General features: G+C 43.9%; 1 protein-coding gene across 4 annotated transcripts in view; it reads right to left on the bottom strand.

Moving 5' to 3' along the window:
- Window positions 1-15,000, bottom strand: part of carmil3 (capping protein regulator and myosin 1 linker 3) — a 55,404-nt gene that overhangs the window by 18,427 nt on the left and 21,977 nt on the right. For all 4 annotated transcript variants that reach the window (XM_035536007.1, XM_035536006.1, XM_035536005.1 and 1 more), the window contains 7 exons: window positions 11,930-12,011; window positions 11,737-11,833; window positions 8,678-8,732; window positions 7,948-8,120; window positions 6,016-6,084; window positions 5,177-5,270; window positions 4,053-4,151 (listed from right to left, as the gene is read on the bottom strand). In XM_035536007.1, coding sequence (XP_035391900.1) covers window positions 4,053-4,151; window positions 5,177-5,270; window positions 6,016-6,084; window positions 7,948-8,120; window positions 8,678-8,732; window positions 11,737-11,833; window positions 11,930-12,011 — 669 coding nt within the window. The remainder of the gene's footprint in view (window positions 1-4,052; window positions 4,152-5,176; window positions 5,271-6,015; window positions 6,085-7,947; window positions 8,121-8,677; window positions 8,733-11,736; window positions 11,834-11,929; window positions 12,012-15,000) is intronic.

Here is a 15,000-nt window from a genome sequence, read left to right on the forward strand (position 1 = left end):
AATATGTCATTAAAGTAATAATTTTATGTTATTTCTATGAATTACAAATATTTATAAGTATTCGAGACTGATGAATGTTGTAATGATTGTGCGTATATTGTTGTTATGATTGTGTGTATATTTGTTATATCCTCTACAACTTGTCCAGAATGCAGCAGCACGACTGGTCTTCAATCTTCTGAAGTTCACACACGTTACTCCACTGCTGCGCTCCCTTCATTGGCTCCCAATAGCTGCACACATCAGATTTAAAACTTTGATGCGTGCCTACAAAGCCAAAAATGGACCAGCCCCTTCATACGAGGTCAAAGGTCAAAGCCCGATCCGTACCTCGAGTACTTCGAACCTCAAGTACGGCTCGGCTTGAAATACCTTGCTTCAGGTCTCATGGATGACAAGCATTGAGATTATTTTCTGTCCTGGCTCCAAGATGGTGGAATGAACTCGCGCTTGCTGTCCGGACAGCAGAGTCCCTTGCAGTCTTCAAACGCAGACTGAATATTTGCAGAATATTTACAGGACAACTGACACTGCTCCCTTATTGACTGACTAATTTAGTACTTATTGTAGGGCACTGTTTATGTTGTTTAACAAACTCTAGCACTTATTGTTTATAGCACTTATCATTGCTTAAGCTAGACCTTATGTATTTTGTACTTCTAGGTATCAGCATTCATCCCTGTATTCTACAGTATTCTAGTTCACTGGTATGTTGGACTCTAACTTACTGTACTGTACTAGGATGTATTCTATGAGTAAATGACAAAGCACTTTTCTAGCGTCTGCTAAATGCCGTAAATGTAAATGTAAATGTTATGATTGTGTGTATATTATTTGTGTGTATATTGTTGTTATGATCGTGTGTATATTGTTATGATCGTGTGGATATTGTTGTTATGATTGTGTGTATATTGTTATGATCGTGTGTATATTGTTGCTATGATTGTGTGTATATTGTTATGATCGTGTGTATATTGTTATGATCGTGTGTATATTGTTGTTATGATCGTGTGTATATTGTTGTTATGATCGTGTGTATATTGTTGTTATGATCGTGTGGATATTGTTATGATCGTGTGGATATTGTTGTTATGATCGTGTGGATATTGTTGTTATGATCGTGTGGATATTGTTGTTATGATCGTGTGTATATTGTTATGATCGTGTGGATATTGTTGTTATGATCGTGTGTATATTGTTGTTATGATCGTGTGGATATTGTTATGATTGTGTGTATATTGTTATGATCGTGTGGATATTGTTGTTATGATCGTGTGGATATTGTTATGATTGTGTGTATATTGTTATGATCGTGTGGATATTGTTATGATTGTGTGTATATTGTTATGATCGTGTGGATATTGTTATGATCGTGTGGATATTGTTATGATCGTGTGTATATTGTTATGATCGTGTGGATATTGTTGTGATTGTGTGTATATTGTTATGATTGTGTGTATATTGTTGTTATGATTGTGTGTATATTGTTGTGATCGTGTGTATATTGTTGTGATTGTGTGTATATTGTTATGATTGTGTGTATATTGTTGTTATGATTGTGTGTATATTGTTGTGATCGTGTGTATATTGTTGTGATTGTGTGTATATTGTTGTTATGATTGTGTGTATATTGTTGTTATGATCGTGTGTATATTGTTATGATCGTGTGGATATTGTTGTTATGATTGTGTGTATATTGTTATGATCGTGTGTATATTGTTGTTATGATTGTGTGTATATTGTTATGATTGTGTGTATATTGTTATGATTGTGTGTATATTGTTGTTGTGATTGTGTGGATATTGTTATTATCGTGTGTATATTGTTGTTGTGATTGTGTGGATATTGTTGTTATTATCGTGTGTATATTGTTGTGATTGTGTGTATATTGTTGTTATGATTGTGTGTATATTGTTGCTATGATTGTGTGTATATTGTTATGATCGTGTGGATATTGTTGTTATGATCGTGTGTATATTGTTATGATCGTGTGTATATTGTTATGATCGTGTGGATGTTGTTATGATCGTGTGGATATTGTTGCTATGATCGTGTGGATATTGTTGCTATGATTGTGAGTATATTGTTATGATCGTGTATATTGTTGTTATGATCGTGTGTATATTGTTATGATCGTGTGGATATTGTTATGATTGTGTGGATGTTGTTATGATCGTGTGGATATTGTTGTTATGATCGTGTGGATATTGTTGTTATGATCGTGTGGATATTGTTGTTATGATCGTGTGGATATTGTTATGATCGTGTGGAAATTGTTGTTATGATCGTGTGTATATTGTTGTTATGATCGTGTGTATATTGTTGTTATGATCGTGTGGATATTGTTGTTATGATCGTGTGGATATTGTTGTTATGATCGTGTGTATGTTGTTATGATCGTGTGGATATTGTTGTTATGATCGTGTGGATATTGTTGTTATGATCGTGTGTATATTGTTATGATCGTGTGGATATTGTTGTTATGATCGTGTGGATATTGTTGTTATGATCGTGTGGATATTGTTGTTGTGATTGTGTGTATATTGTTATGATCGTGTGGATATTGTTGTTATGATCGTGTGTATATTGTTATGATTGTGTGTATATTGTTATGATTGTGTGTATATTGTTGTTATGATTGTGTGTATATTGTTATGATCGTGTGGATATTGTTGTTATGATCGTGTGTATATTGTTATGATCGTGTGGATATTGTTGTTATGATTGTGTGTATATTGTTATGATCGTGTGTTTATTGTTATGATCGTGTGGATATTGTTGTTATGATCGTGTGGATATTGTTATGATCGTGTGTATATTGTTATGATTGTGTGTATATTGTTATGATCGTGTGTATATTGTTGTTATGATCGTGTGGATATTGTTGTTATGATCGTGTGGATATTGTTGTTGTGATTGTGTGTATATTGTTATGATCGTGTGGATATTGTTGTTATGATCGTGTGTATATTGTTATGATTGTGTGTATATTGTTGTTATGATTGTGTGTATATTGTTGTTATGATTGTGTGTATATTGTTGTTATGATCGTGTGTATATTGTTATGATCGTGTGTATATTGTTGTTATGATTGTGTGTATATTGTGATCGTGTGTATATTGTTGTTGTGATTGTGTGTATATTGTTGTTATGATTGTGTGTATATTGTTGTTATGATCGTGTGTATATTGTTATGATCGTGTGTATATTGTTGTTATGATTGTGTGTACATTGTTGTGATCGTGTGTATATTGTTGTTGTGATTGTGTGGATATTGTTGTTATTATCGTGTGTATATTGTTGTTGTAATTGTGTGTATATTGTTGTTATGATCGTGTGTATATTTTTGTTATGATCGTGTGTATATTGTTGTTATGATCGTGTGTATATTGTTATGATTGTGTCGATATTGTTGTTATGATTGTGTGGATATTGTTGTTATGATTGTGTGGATATTGTTGTTATGATTGTGTGGATATTGTTGTTATGATCGTGTGGATATTGTTGTTATGATCGTGTGGATATTGTTGTGATCGTGTGTATATTGTTGTGATCGTGTGTATATTGTTGTTGTGATTGTGTGTATATTGTTATGATCGTGTGGATATTGTTGTTATGATCGTGTGTATATTGTTATGATCGTGTGTATATTGTTGTTATGATTGTGTGTATATTGTTATGATTGTGTGGATATTGTTGTTATGATTGTGTGTATATTGTTGTTATGATTGTGTGTATATTGTTGTTGTGATTGTGTGTATATTGTTGTTGTGATTAAGCGGGCTAACACGTGCTGTCACCAGGTCACATATCTCCATGTCACACGTTGCCCTGCCCCTGCGCTCTTCCTTGCTTGTGCCTACGCCATGTCACGGCACGGCCGAACACACGTGAACTGCACGTGAACCGACTGTTCACAGCTAACCACCATCAGCCTGGACTCTCGCGGTCACTCGGCCTTGGATCGCCGCAGTATCAGCGGGTGGGCGGGGCTGCCTGTGACCCCTGGGGACTGGACTCCGCCCCTTTGGGCGGGTTGAGTTGGAGTGTACCTGCTCGGTGGAGCTGGTGAGAAGGCCCTGGTGAAGCCGCAGAGCCTGTTTCTCAGAGAAGCGCTGGGATTGGTTGTTCCTCAGCAGGGCACGCTGGATCTGACAGATGGAGAGAGGGAGAGAGAGAGAGAGAGAGAGAGAGAGGGAGAGAGGGAGGGGGAAGGGATAGAGAGAGAGAGAGAGAGAGAGAGAGGGGGAAGGGATAGAGAGAGAGAATGGGTGAACAGACAGTGAGGCAGCGTGTGTGTTTGACAGCGAGAAACACTGAGTCATAATCTGTGCATATTCTACAGTGAGAATCACATTCACTTCATCTTTCCAGTCATACGGAGACTAGCCTAATTAACGACCGATAAACACACTTTGGCTGACCGAATCCTTCTAAAAGTCACCTTCCAAAGCACGGCACACTTCAGTGTAAACCCAGTCACACACACACCCATCCCAGTCATACACACCAATCTGGCGTGTGCGCTATGCTTTTGCTACGCACGGTTTGAGAAGCTTGGTGACATGTTCATGTGATCTGCATGAGAGAGACCACCCAGCTCCCGACTGCAGGAGGCTATAATTACAGAGGCACGTGGGGAACCCTCATCACACACACTTTATAACACACACATACACACACACACACACACACACACACGCTGCCCGGCGTAGGCGACGAGGGCAGCGTGGCATAAAAAGACCCCTGAAGAAAATGGGCACCGGCCGCAGCCAACGGAGGGCGAGAGAGTGGGTGGAGCCAAACGCAGGCGGAGCAGGCAGAGGGAACGGGGATGAGGGCGGAGACACCGCCCAGACGAGCGTCGCCTCCTGTGTGGGTTACTAGACGCCATGAGCCTAATCGCATCGCGGCACATGACAGAATTCCACGGAATTCCTTTAGCAAGTTTCTGTCAGTTCACATCTCTGTAAGGGAAGGGACTAAATATAGTAAATATATCATTTCTATCGATTATATCTATAAATGGTCCTCACAAGCGTATGTAAAACGTGCACGAACATGTGTGTTGTGCACTAACTGCAAACATCTACACGTTTAGCTGAGTACAGACGCATGCTAACCTGTTCCTGCTGGTACAGTCTTAATGGCTTTGAAAATGGAGAATTGTGCTTACTTTCATCATCGCCTGTTCTGTCTTCCCGGGGGCACTGCGGTACGCTTGTGTGACATCGCTGAGTGGGACAGGCATGTACTGCAAAGTGAAATTACTGAGGAGAGAGAGAATGACGGAGAGAGAGAGAGAGAGAGAGAGAGAGAGAGAGAGAGAGACAGCAGGGGGTATATGCACAGTAAAGAAGACGCCACTGTTACCCAAGAACTTGTCTACCAAGTAGCAGCGAAACATGAAAACAGTCCCAATGCACAATACACCCACATGCACACACACACACACAAACACACACACACACATATGCACACCAACTAAAATCAGTCGCTATGTCACTCAGTGCTGGAGCTCCTACACTCCTTCTCATTTGTTGCGTGTGCGTCACAGCCCAGCCTGTTCGGAGCGCTCACGGCTAACTCCACATAGCGGGACTAAACAGTACGACATGAGGCTCCAAGGTCACGCGGGTGCCTGTCGAAGCTTAGCGCAGGACTGTAGAGTCTACGGTTTGGAGCAACAGTTCTGAGTTGCTCAAACAGGTCAGGGAGGTGATGAAACACGATGAAATCTCTCTCTCTCACACACACAGACACATACTCACAGCCACAGACACACGCGCGCGCACACACACACACACACACACACACAGAGAGAAGGACACACACAAACAAACACACAATACACACACACCAACACATGCAAACACACCATAACATTTATTTAAGCGTATGTCAGGGCTCCTCCCTGTAACAACACTCTCTAAAAATAGTAAAATTGTGGGATGACTGTCAGTGTGTGCATGCGCCTGACTTCGGGTGCGCATCACGCGCACGTGCATGTCTTACTGTTCCAGAGAGCGGGCTACATCCTGGAATCCCACGGCTGAGGTGTTGTTCCGGTCCCACGTCACACTCCTCCAAGTGTGCCAGATAAACACACAGATCGTAGCAAAAAAATATATAAACAGCTCTCATAAATCAACATAAGTAGAATTAAAATATTGCATAAAGTAAGGACTAAATTAAATTAATTAATCTGAATAAATTATGCATATACTAAGTGTAAGTAAGCTCTTATTACATCTGTTTCCGTTTGAAAAATGCTTTGCCATTTGCTGTCGCAGCACAAATGTAGAAAGATTTGGTTGAATATTTACACTATTTAAATATAATCCAAATTTATCCTCCAACCATTTCTGTCTTAAAAGTGTCCTGTAAGGTTAAGACATGTTCATGCAGAGTAGAATACTGTAGTGGACATGGTTTTATATTAAAGTTGGGGTAATCACACCTCGCATTGGGAGAGCTACGTTTATGAGTGGGACTACTGGTGCTCTGTGTGTTAGGGCTGTGAGTGTATATGAGTACAGGTGTGTGTGAGGGCTGTGAGTGTGTATATGAGTACAGGTGTGTGTGAGGGCTGTGAGTGTGTATATGAGTACAGGTGTGTGTGAGGGCTGTGAGTGTGTATATGAGTACAGGTGTGTGTGAGGGCTGTGAGTGTGTATATGAGTACAGGTGTGTGTGAGGGCTGTGAGTGTGTATATGAGTACAGGTGTGTGTGAGGGCTGAGTGTGTATATGAGTACAGGTGTGTGTGAGGGCTGTGAGTGTGTATATGAGTACAGGTGTGTGTGAGGGCTGTGAGTGTGTATGAGTACAGGTGTGTGAGGGCTGTGAGTGTGTATGAGTACAGGTGTGTGTGTGTGTGAGGGCTGTGAGTGTATATATGAGTACAGGTGTGTGAGTGTGTGTATGAGTATAGGTGTGTGTGAGGGCTGTGAGTGTGTATATGAGTACAGGTGTGTGTGAGGGCTGTGAGTGTATATGAGTACAGGTGTGTGTGAGGGCTGTGAGTGTGTATATGAGTACAGGTGTGTGTGAGGGCTGTGAGTGTGTATATGAGTACAGGTGTGTGTGAGGGCTGTGAGTGTGTATATGAGTACAGGTGTGTGTGAGGGCTGTGAGTGTGTATATGAGTACAGGTGTGTGTGAGGGCTGTGAGTGTGTATGAGTACAGGTGTGTGTGAGGGCTGTGAGTGTGTATATGAGTACAGGTGTGTGTGAGGGCTGTGAGTGTATATGAGTACAGGTGTGTGAGGGCTGTGAGTGTGTATATGAGTACAGGTGTGTGTGAGGGCTGTGAGTGTGTATATGAGTACAGGTGTGTGTGAGGGCTGTGAGCGTCTATGAGTACAGGTGTGTGAGGGCTGTGAGTGTGTATGAGTACAGGTGTGTGTGTGTGTGAGGGCTGTGAGTGTATATATGAGTACAGGTGTGTGAGGGCTGTGAGTGTGTGTATGAGTACAGGTGTGTGTGAGGGCTGTGAGTGTGTATATGAGTACAGGTGTGTGTGAGGGCTGTGAGTGTGTATATGAGTACAGGTGTGTGTGAGGGCTGTGAGTGTATATGAGTACAGGTGTGTGTGAGGGCTGTGAGTGTGTATGAGTACAGGTGTGTGTGAGGGCTGTGAGTGTGTATATGAGTACAGGTGTGTGTGAGGGCTGTGAGTGTGTATATGAGTACAGGTGTGTGTGAGGGCTGTGAGTGTGTATATGAGTACAGGTGTGTGTGAGGGCTGTGAGTGTGTATATGAGTACAGGTGTGTGTGAGGGCTGTGAGTGTCTATGAGTACAGGTGTGTGTGAGGGCTGTGAGTGTGTATGAGTACAGGTGTGTGTGAGGGCTGTGAGTGTGTATGAGTACAGGTGTGTGTGTGTGTGAGGTCTCAGGGTATATATGAGTGCAGGTGTGTGTGGGGGATGGAGGCGGGGCCCTACCTGAGCGTGGTGTTTGTCTGCAGGGACTTGCTGAGCATCCGCGCCCCGGCGTCGTCCAGGCTGTTGCCGCTCAGGTCAACCTTTCGCAAGCACACATTGCTACCCAGGGCGTTCACCAGCACGGCCCCCCGGGACCGGAGCCTGGAGTCAGCCAGGGACAAACTCTGCAGGGCCTGCCTCCCCACAGGAGAGAGAACTGGGATAGATACTGGGGTAGTTACTTGGTGTGGATATGTGCATGTCTGACCTTGCACGGGTATACAAGTGTGTGCTGGTGTGAGTCGTAATGGGAAGAAGAGAGTAAAAGGGTGCAGGAGAGTGTGTGTGTGTGTGTGTATGTGTGTGTGTGTGTGATCAGTTTAAACAGTGGTAAATAATTGAAGAAGCTCAGAGTGCTCTATGCACTGACAGAGCATCGTGTCCTGGAGCAGTGCAAATAAAAGTCGTGAGAAATTCAGAGAGAGCGAGTGATAGAGAGAGGGAGAGAGAGAGGGAGGGAAGGAGGAAGAGCGTGAGAGCGGGAGTGATGGAGAGAGAGAGTGAGGGAGAGAGAGTGAGAGTGATGGAGAGAGAGAGAGGGAGAGATGAATCACTGAGCAGTGCTGTAATGCACACAGCAGGACTTTACAGTGTAAGCTTGTGTAGGAACAGAAAGAATGAGGAGTGCATTCACATCTCTTTGTGCTAGTGGAGTATGTAAGTGCGTGCGCGCGTGCGGATGAGCACTCACACACTCTTCTTCTTGTATAAGCTGCACCAGTTTTTGCAGGATCTCATCCAGCACCCTGCAGAGAGGCAAACAGACAGACAGAGGGAGAGACAGACAGAGGGAGAGACGGATAGATAGAGAAAGGAAGAAGAAAAATGCATCAGGTATTCACTCTGAATATTTTGGCACTTGCACTGTGTTTGCCACGTGGTAAGTACATACTGAACAGACCATTAATATTTGGACAGATATTAATTAAACAAGTCTATGAGATTAACTGGCAGAATGGCAGATGGAATTCAAGGGTGTAAATCATCTCAGTGAACACAAATTGCCTGGTCAAATGACCACAGACTTAAATAAAAGTACCACGATTACTGCCCGACTGTACATCGCTAGCAGATGCCCACAGCCTGTGCGCATCAGTAGGCACTGGCTCCCTTACCCTCGGCAACGCTCTGCCAGGCCGGTAATGTGGGCATTTTCATTTCCTGTTCGTTACAAAGCTTCTCGGTTTCTGCCTGATCTTCGGTAAGAGAGACGCAGGCTCGGCGAGCCGGAAAAAAAAAAAAAAACCCGTCTAATTTCGCCCACTCCGGAAGCCGACCGAGCGATGCCCTCGGCTGTCCCGTCGCTGAAGACGAGCGAGTCGGTCGTGCCGGCAGCATGTCCTAGCCGCACGCCCCGGGCCGCTGTGTTCTCTGGAATCTTTGCCGAGCTGGGGATCACTGGCAGCTTGGGTTTCTTTTGACGCTTGAAAATTTACAAGGCGTGAAAGAGACGATGGGAAAACGCGACGCTCTGTCGGCAAAAGCCCCGTCCTCAGCAGTCAGAATTTTAGTGACTAACATAAAAATTTAACATTCTGAAGCAATGGAAGAAAAACATGTGGTTCGGGCGAGCAAAAAGGTTTTATGAAATGGAGATAAGGCAGGCCCTACACAGGTACTCATACGCCACTCAATGCGCTGAAAGGTGCTATTATTAACCAAGGATTAAAGACACCCATCTAAATGGCTTTTAATTAGATATGTATATGTACAGAAATATTTCCAAACATCTGATGGTTCTTTAGTTACCAGTTCTACTGGGAGAACAAACTGGCGTCTTTCATTCCACATTAAATTGTGCGGCAGTATTTTCCATTCCACCTTAAATCTAATTTTTCTTTTCATTCCAGCATTCGGCCATGCTGCCAATGAACCGGCGCTGAGATGATCTGACAGATGGACACTTCCACATCTTTACTGCCCATGATACGAGTGTTCCTGCACAGCAGGGAGCGACCCCCAACACAGCCATGCGGCCTCCGGTGATCCACTGCTCTCTGTGTCAGCAGACCCTCAGGCCAGTGGCAGGACAGTGAGCCATCTTATCTCCACCTTATCTCCACCTTATCTCCACCTTATCCTTACCTTATCCTTACCTTATCTCCAGTTTATCTCCAGCTTATCTCCAGCTTATCTCCACCTTATCTCCACCTTATCTCCACCTTATCTCCAGCTTATCTCCACCTTATCCTTACCTTATCTCCAGCTTATCTCCACCTTATCCTTACCTTATCTCCAGCTTATCTCCAGTTTATCTCCAGTTTATCTCCACCTTATCCTTACCTTATCCTTACCTTATCTCTAGTTTATCTCCACCTTATCTCCACCTTATCCTTATCTTATCTCCACCTTATCTCCAGCTTATCTCCACCTTATCCTTACCTTATCTCCAGCTTATCTCCAGTTTATCTCCACCTTATCCTTACCTTATCTCCAGTTTATCTCCATCTTATCTCCACCTTATATCCACCTTATCCTTACCTTATCCTTACCTTATCTCCAGCTTATCTCCACTTTATCTCCACCTTATCTCCACCTTATCTCCACCTTATCCTTACCTTATCTCCACCTTATCTCCACCTTATCCTTACCTTATCCTTACCTTATCCTTACCTTATCCTTACCTTATCTCCACCTTATATCCACCTAATGTCCATCTTATCTCCATCTTATCTCCATCTTATCTCCACCTTATCTCCACCTTATCTCCAGCAGGGTTGACTACTGTAATGGGCGTCTAACTGGACTCCACAAAAAGACTTTCCACTACAAGAGCTTCAACCAAGACAAAGAGAACCCGGCATGTTACTCGAAAAGATCGCAAATACCTGCACTTGCTTACAGTTAATAGATTGAAAGCTCTACTATTAGTCTTTAAATCCCTGAATGGTTCCAGATCGTCGCCACCTCCTGACAGTGGACCACACAAACCCAGCGTGCGCCAGCCACTGTGCAAATATATCAGTGTCCTCTTCATATAATGTTTTATCGAGTGAACTCTCTACCAAGATGCCCTTCTCTGCTGAATAGTATGTTTCCCACAAGGTTTTTTTGCCTTTCTGTTTTAATCCTGTTCCCTTCAACTCTGAATAAATCTCTCTACCTAATTCTCAGATTTTCACCTTTTAAGAGAGCAGGTCTGTAGTCGGCCCCAAATGGGCGATCACTGGTTATGATATATGAGGTGGTGCTCGGTTTTTATGGGCTTAGACATCGAAAGCAGTTTATAAAGGTGCAAGTCTCCAAGGACATACTGTGGTTGAAAAAAAAAAACATATGGTCATGCATTTAAAACTAACCAATAAAGTGAACGAGCCACACCTATAGGCACAGGGGTTTTAGTGCTGAAGTCACTGTGAGTAAAAAATCACAATACTGCATTATATAATTAGTTTTTTTCTTTTAAAACTGGGAATTCATGTTCATAAATTAGGACCTTAAACCAGCTTATATAATCATACGAAGATAACTGGCTCTCTAGATGGGAAAGCTTTGATCTCACTGCCAGAAGTTTCTGGAAAAGAATATGGCAGCACTCTGCTAGTGTTTTAATTGTACTCTCGAGAATTTTTAGTAGAGCATAAAACCTGCGTGTATTCCCAAGAGAAGCCGGAATTCCTACCGAACCAGGAATAATGGATGCGCGTCCGCTTCGTGTTGTTTCTGAATGTGCGGGAAGTGTGAGTAGCTCTGACAGGTTGTGTTCTATGCAGGGGTGAGTGAAAGGAGTGTGGGGCACTGGTGTCATACCTGCCCTTGGCATTGAAATTCTTTCCCAGGTGCAGGTTCTTGAGAGACAGATGTCGGGAGAAAGCAGGGATGACAGAGAGGAGATCGGAGTCCAGGCCTGAGGGGCATCACCGGACGCCGGGTCAGAACCGAGAGGCAGGCAGGGGGTGCAGGGAAGGTGGTCGTGGGGTATAAAAAGTCAGATTTGTCTCACCATTATCCGAAATGTCCAGAGTACTGATGCAGGACAATTGGGGAAACAAGTCCTGTATTACTGCTGCTCCTGCTGACCGGAGCTGAGAGAGAGAGAGAGAGAGAGAGAGAGAGAGAGAGAAAGTAGCAGTTTTTTCTCTCATTCTAATAGTGATCAGTAGACATTAACCCAGCAGATGGACACTAGTCCCAGCAGGCCTGGCTCATGCAGGTTTAATTAGCTACCCCAAAAGGGCTGACCGCTGCTAAAAAGGTCTGGAACGTTGCAGCTCAGCTCCAGGCGGGTGCGTTTCGTTCCGAGCGTTAACTGCCGGATAAAGACTCAAAAGAGGAACGACGAGGCTGAAAGAAGCAGAATACAAGGAAGAGGAAGTGATGATCTCTAAAAAAGAGCTCACGCCCACCAGACACACGGCGCGTTTCATTCTCAATGACGCCCGGGAGAGAAAAAAAAAAAAAAGATTCACTTCGGAATTCGGAGCCATTCTAGCAACGGATCCGGCTCAACGGAGAGACGCTACAGACGTCAGAGCGGACGCGCAGATGCAGGAGACGGAATTCTCACACACTTAAGTCGATCCATAGGCGAACGCTTTCTTGACAGTTAGGAAATCATAGTCACAACAGAAATGATCTAAATGCAACTGCACACACACACACACACACACACACACACACACACACGCACATATTCTTTTTTGCGTAATGGGATAACGGGATCTATTTTGGGAGCACTGAGCCACAGTGCAGTGTCCCTGTTCCCTGAAGCCTGAAGCATCTTGCTCTCACTGCATCACGATAAAACCAAATCCGTCCATTCGCTGCGCTGGGGGAGACAGCTGAAATACCACGCGGCCGGCCGCGATAAACGAAAGATCTCTCTTTCTCTTTGTCCTCCGGTCAGGTGTCAGCTGCGACATTGCCGCGGTCTGGACGCTGAGCTGGGTGCACGATCCTCGAGCCAGCAACGGCGTTGACATGGTTACAGTAATGTGGTTTTGACCCGTATCGGTGTCACGGCTGGGCTGAGAGTGGTCTACCATGCGAAAACACACGGGCCACAGTAGTCCGGTGGTCAGGTTCTGACCACAGATAAAGAGCTGGCCGTTGGCTCACAGGGATGAGGGACGGCGTAAAATGGTCTGTCCTCTCTTACAGCACCAGATATTTCAAATAAAAATGCTTTTACAGAAGTGAATGTATATCCATGTTTAGCAAATCCCTTCCCATTGATTTTCAATATGTCAATATTAATAATATACTGATATCAACATGTACAATCTAAATATAAGTTTGAAAACCAATAATACGTTAAAAAAAGTTCTAATCCACTATACTGTGACTGACAGCTAAATGCTCACTAGATTTGTCAGCTTTTTATGTCCATATACATTTTTGTATTAATCGCAGCCCATGTGATCCAGTGAAGACAGTAGGTTACCATTCTAACATTATTAACACAGGGAAAGGTATGTAGTTACAGTCACAACGTCATAACACCGCCAAATGTGTCTTAAGAGCTGTACGGAACGATCTCTTCAAAGTCATGAACAACAAACCCTCAGAGCCAGTGTGACATCCTGAACGAGGTGACATCACAACCACAACACACCTGAAGCCAGCCCTCTATTCTATTCCAGCTGGGTCATCTGATGGAGATGTCTGTGATTGGCTAGCTCACCTAACGGATGTCTGCGATTGGCTAGCTCACCTAACGGATGTCTGTGATTGGCCTTGCTCATGTAATGGATGTCTATGATTGGCGAGCTCATCTAACGGATGTTTCCGATTGGTTAGCTCACCTAATGGATATCTGCGGTTGGCAAGCTCAGCTAACGGAAGTCTGTGATTGGCTAGCTCATCTAACAGATGTCTGCAATTGGCTAGCTCACCTAACGGATGTCTCCGATTGACTAGCTCACCTAACGGAAGTCTGTGATTGGTGAGCATGGCACGAAACAACAGAAGGAGACACATGCAGAGTCCTCTTTCCCGCCCAGAGACAACTCCCGCTCACAGATGGCTACAGCGTCATCAGGATTCAGACAGTGGGGGCAAAACCTTCCACAGCTGCTCCATTCCGGTGCAGCAAACCGCTTGCTCAACAGTTATTCACCACATCAGGAATCAAAACAAACATCCTTATCTTGCGTGGTCTATCCTTGATTCTAATGACTCATAGCATATGTCCCTAAAGCAGTGTTGAACTAACTCCCACTGAGGTACAGTGAGTCAGTCGGGAGGAGTGATGAGTGTGCCGTTTAGGACTGTTATTACATAGAAACTCATAAATTCATCAGGGTAGAAACCTGCCCTGGGAACCACTTAACTAGTGTAATTACACTACACTTCACTTGATGAATTAATCTTTTTTCTTCCTTTTCCAGCAAAGAATAAACAGCACGCGAACAATCCTCGTTCTCCAAATGAGAACTAGCCTCGCGTTCCAAAACCGGCTACACCTGGACAATCTGTTTCACAGCTCTGGTGCACCAGGACCAGCCTTAGATTCCCAGGGAAGACCCATGATGGGTCATCGGCCTCCGGGAGCTCTCCTGGCAGAGGGAGGACCCAGGCTGTCATAATGAGAAATGCATGCAACTTGCTGCTGAACAATGAAATGCAAATTATTATTTTTTTGGCACAAGGCGAGAGTGTGTCACAATAAAGTCAATGTTTTGCTTTCTCTTATACCGCGCGTGTCGTGATATCCCATGGACACAGAATGAAGAGTGATAGAAAAATAAGATTACATTTGGAGGTGAGGATTTATAGCCACCAGCTGCTTCTGAAATCTCAAACATGCACCTGCAATGTCTGGTCATCTTAGCGGGTGCACCTGTCCAACGGATGCATTTTCAAAGTGCCTGGTTACAGGCTGGAATCTGCTGACATTAACAGTTTGTCGGCACCAACCTACGCAACCCCCCAACCCCGGGTGGAAGAACATTCTCGTCACAGCATGGCAGACGGTGTTTGTGTGACGTGGTACCGATGCTGGTTTATCTGACTCAGTAGTGTTACTGGGGTTTTTCCAAACGTTTGCGTTGAGAGGGCTGTCTCCCCCAAAAG

This window comes from Electrophorus electricus, chromosome 18 (genome assembly GCF_013358815.1).
Source record: "Electrophorus electricus isolate fEleEle1 chromosome 18, fEleEle1.pri, whole genome shotgun sequence".
NCBI classification, from domain to species: domain Eukaryota; kingdom Metazoa; phylum Chordata; class Actinopteri; order Gymnotiformes; family Gymnotidae; genus Electrophorus; species Electrophorus electricus.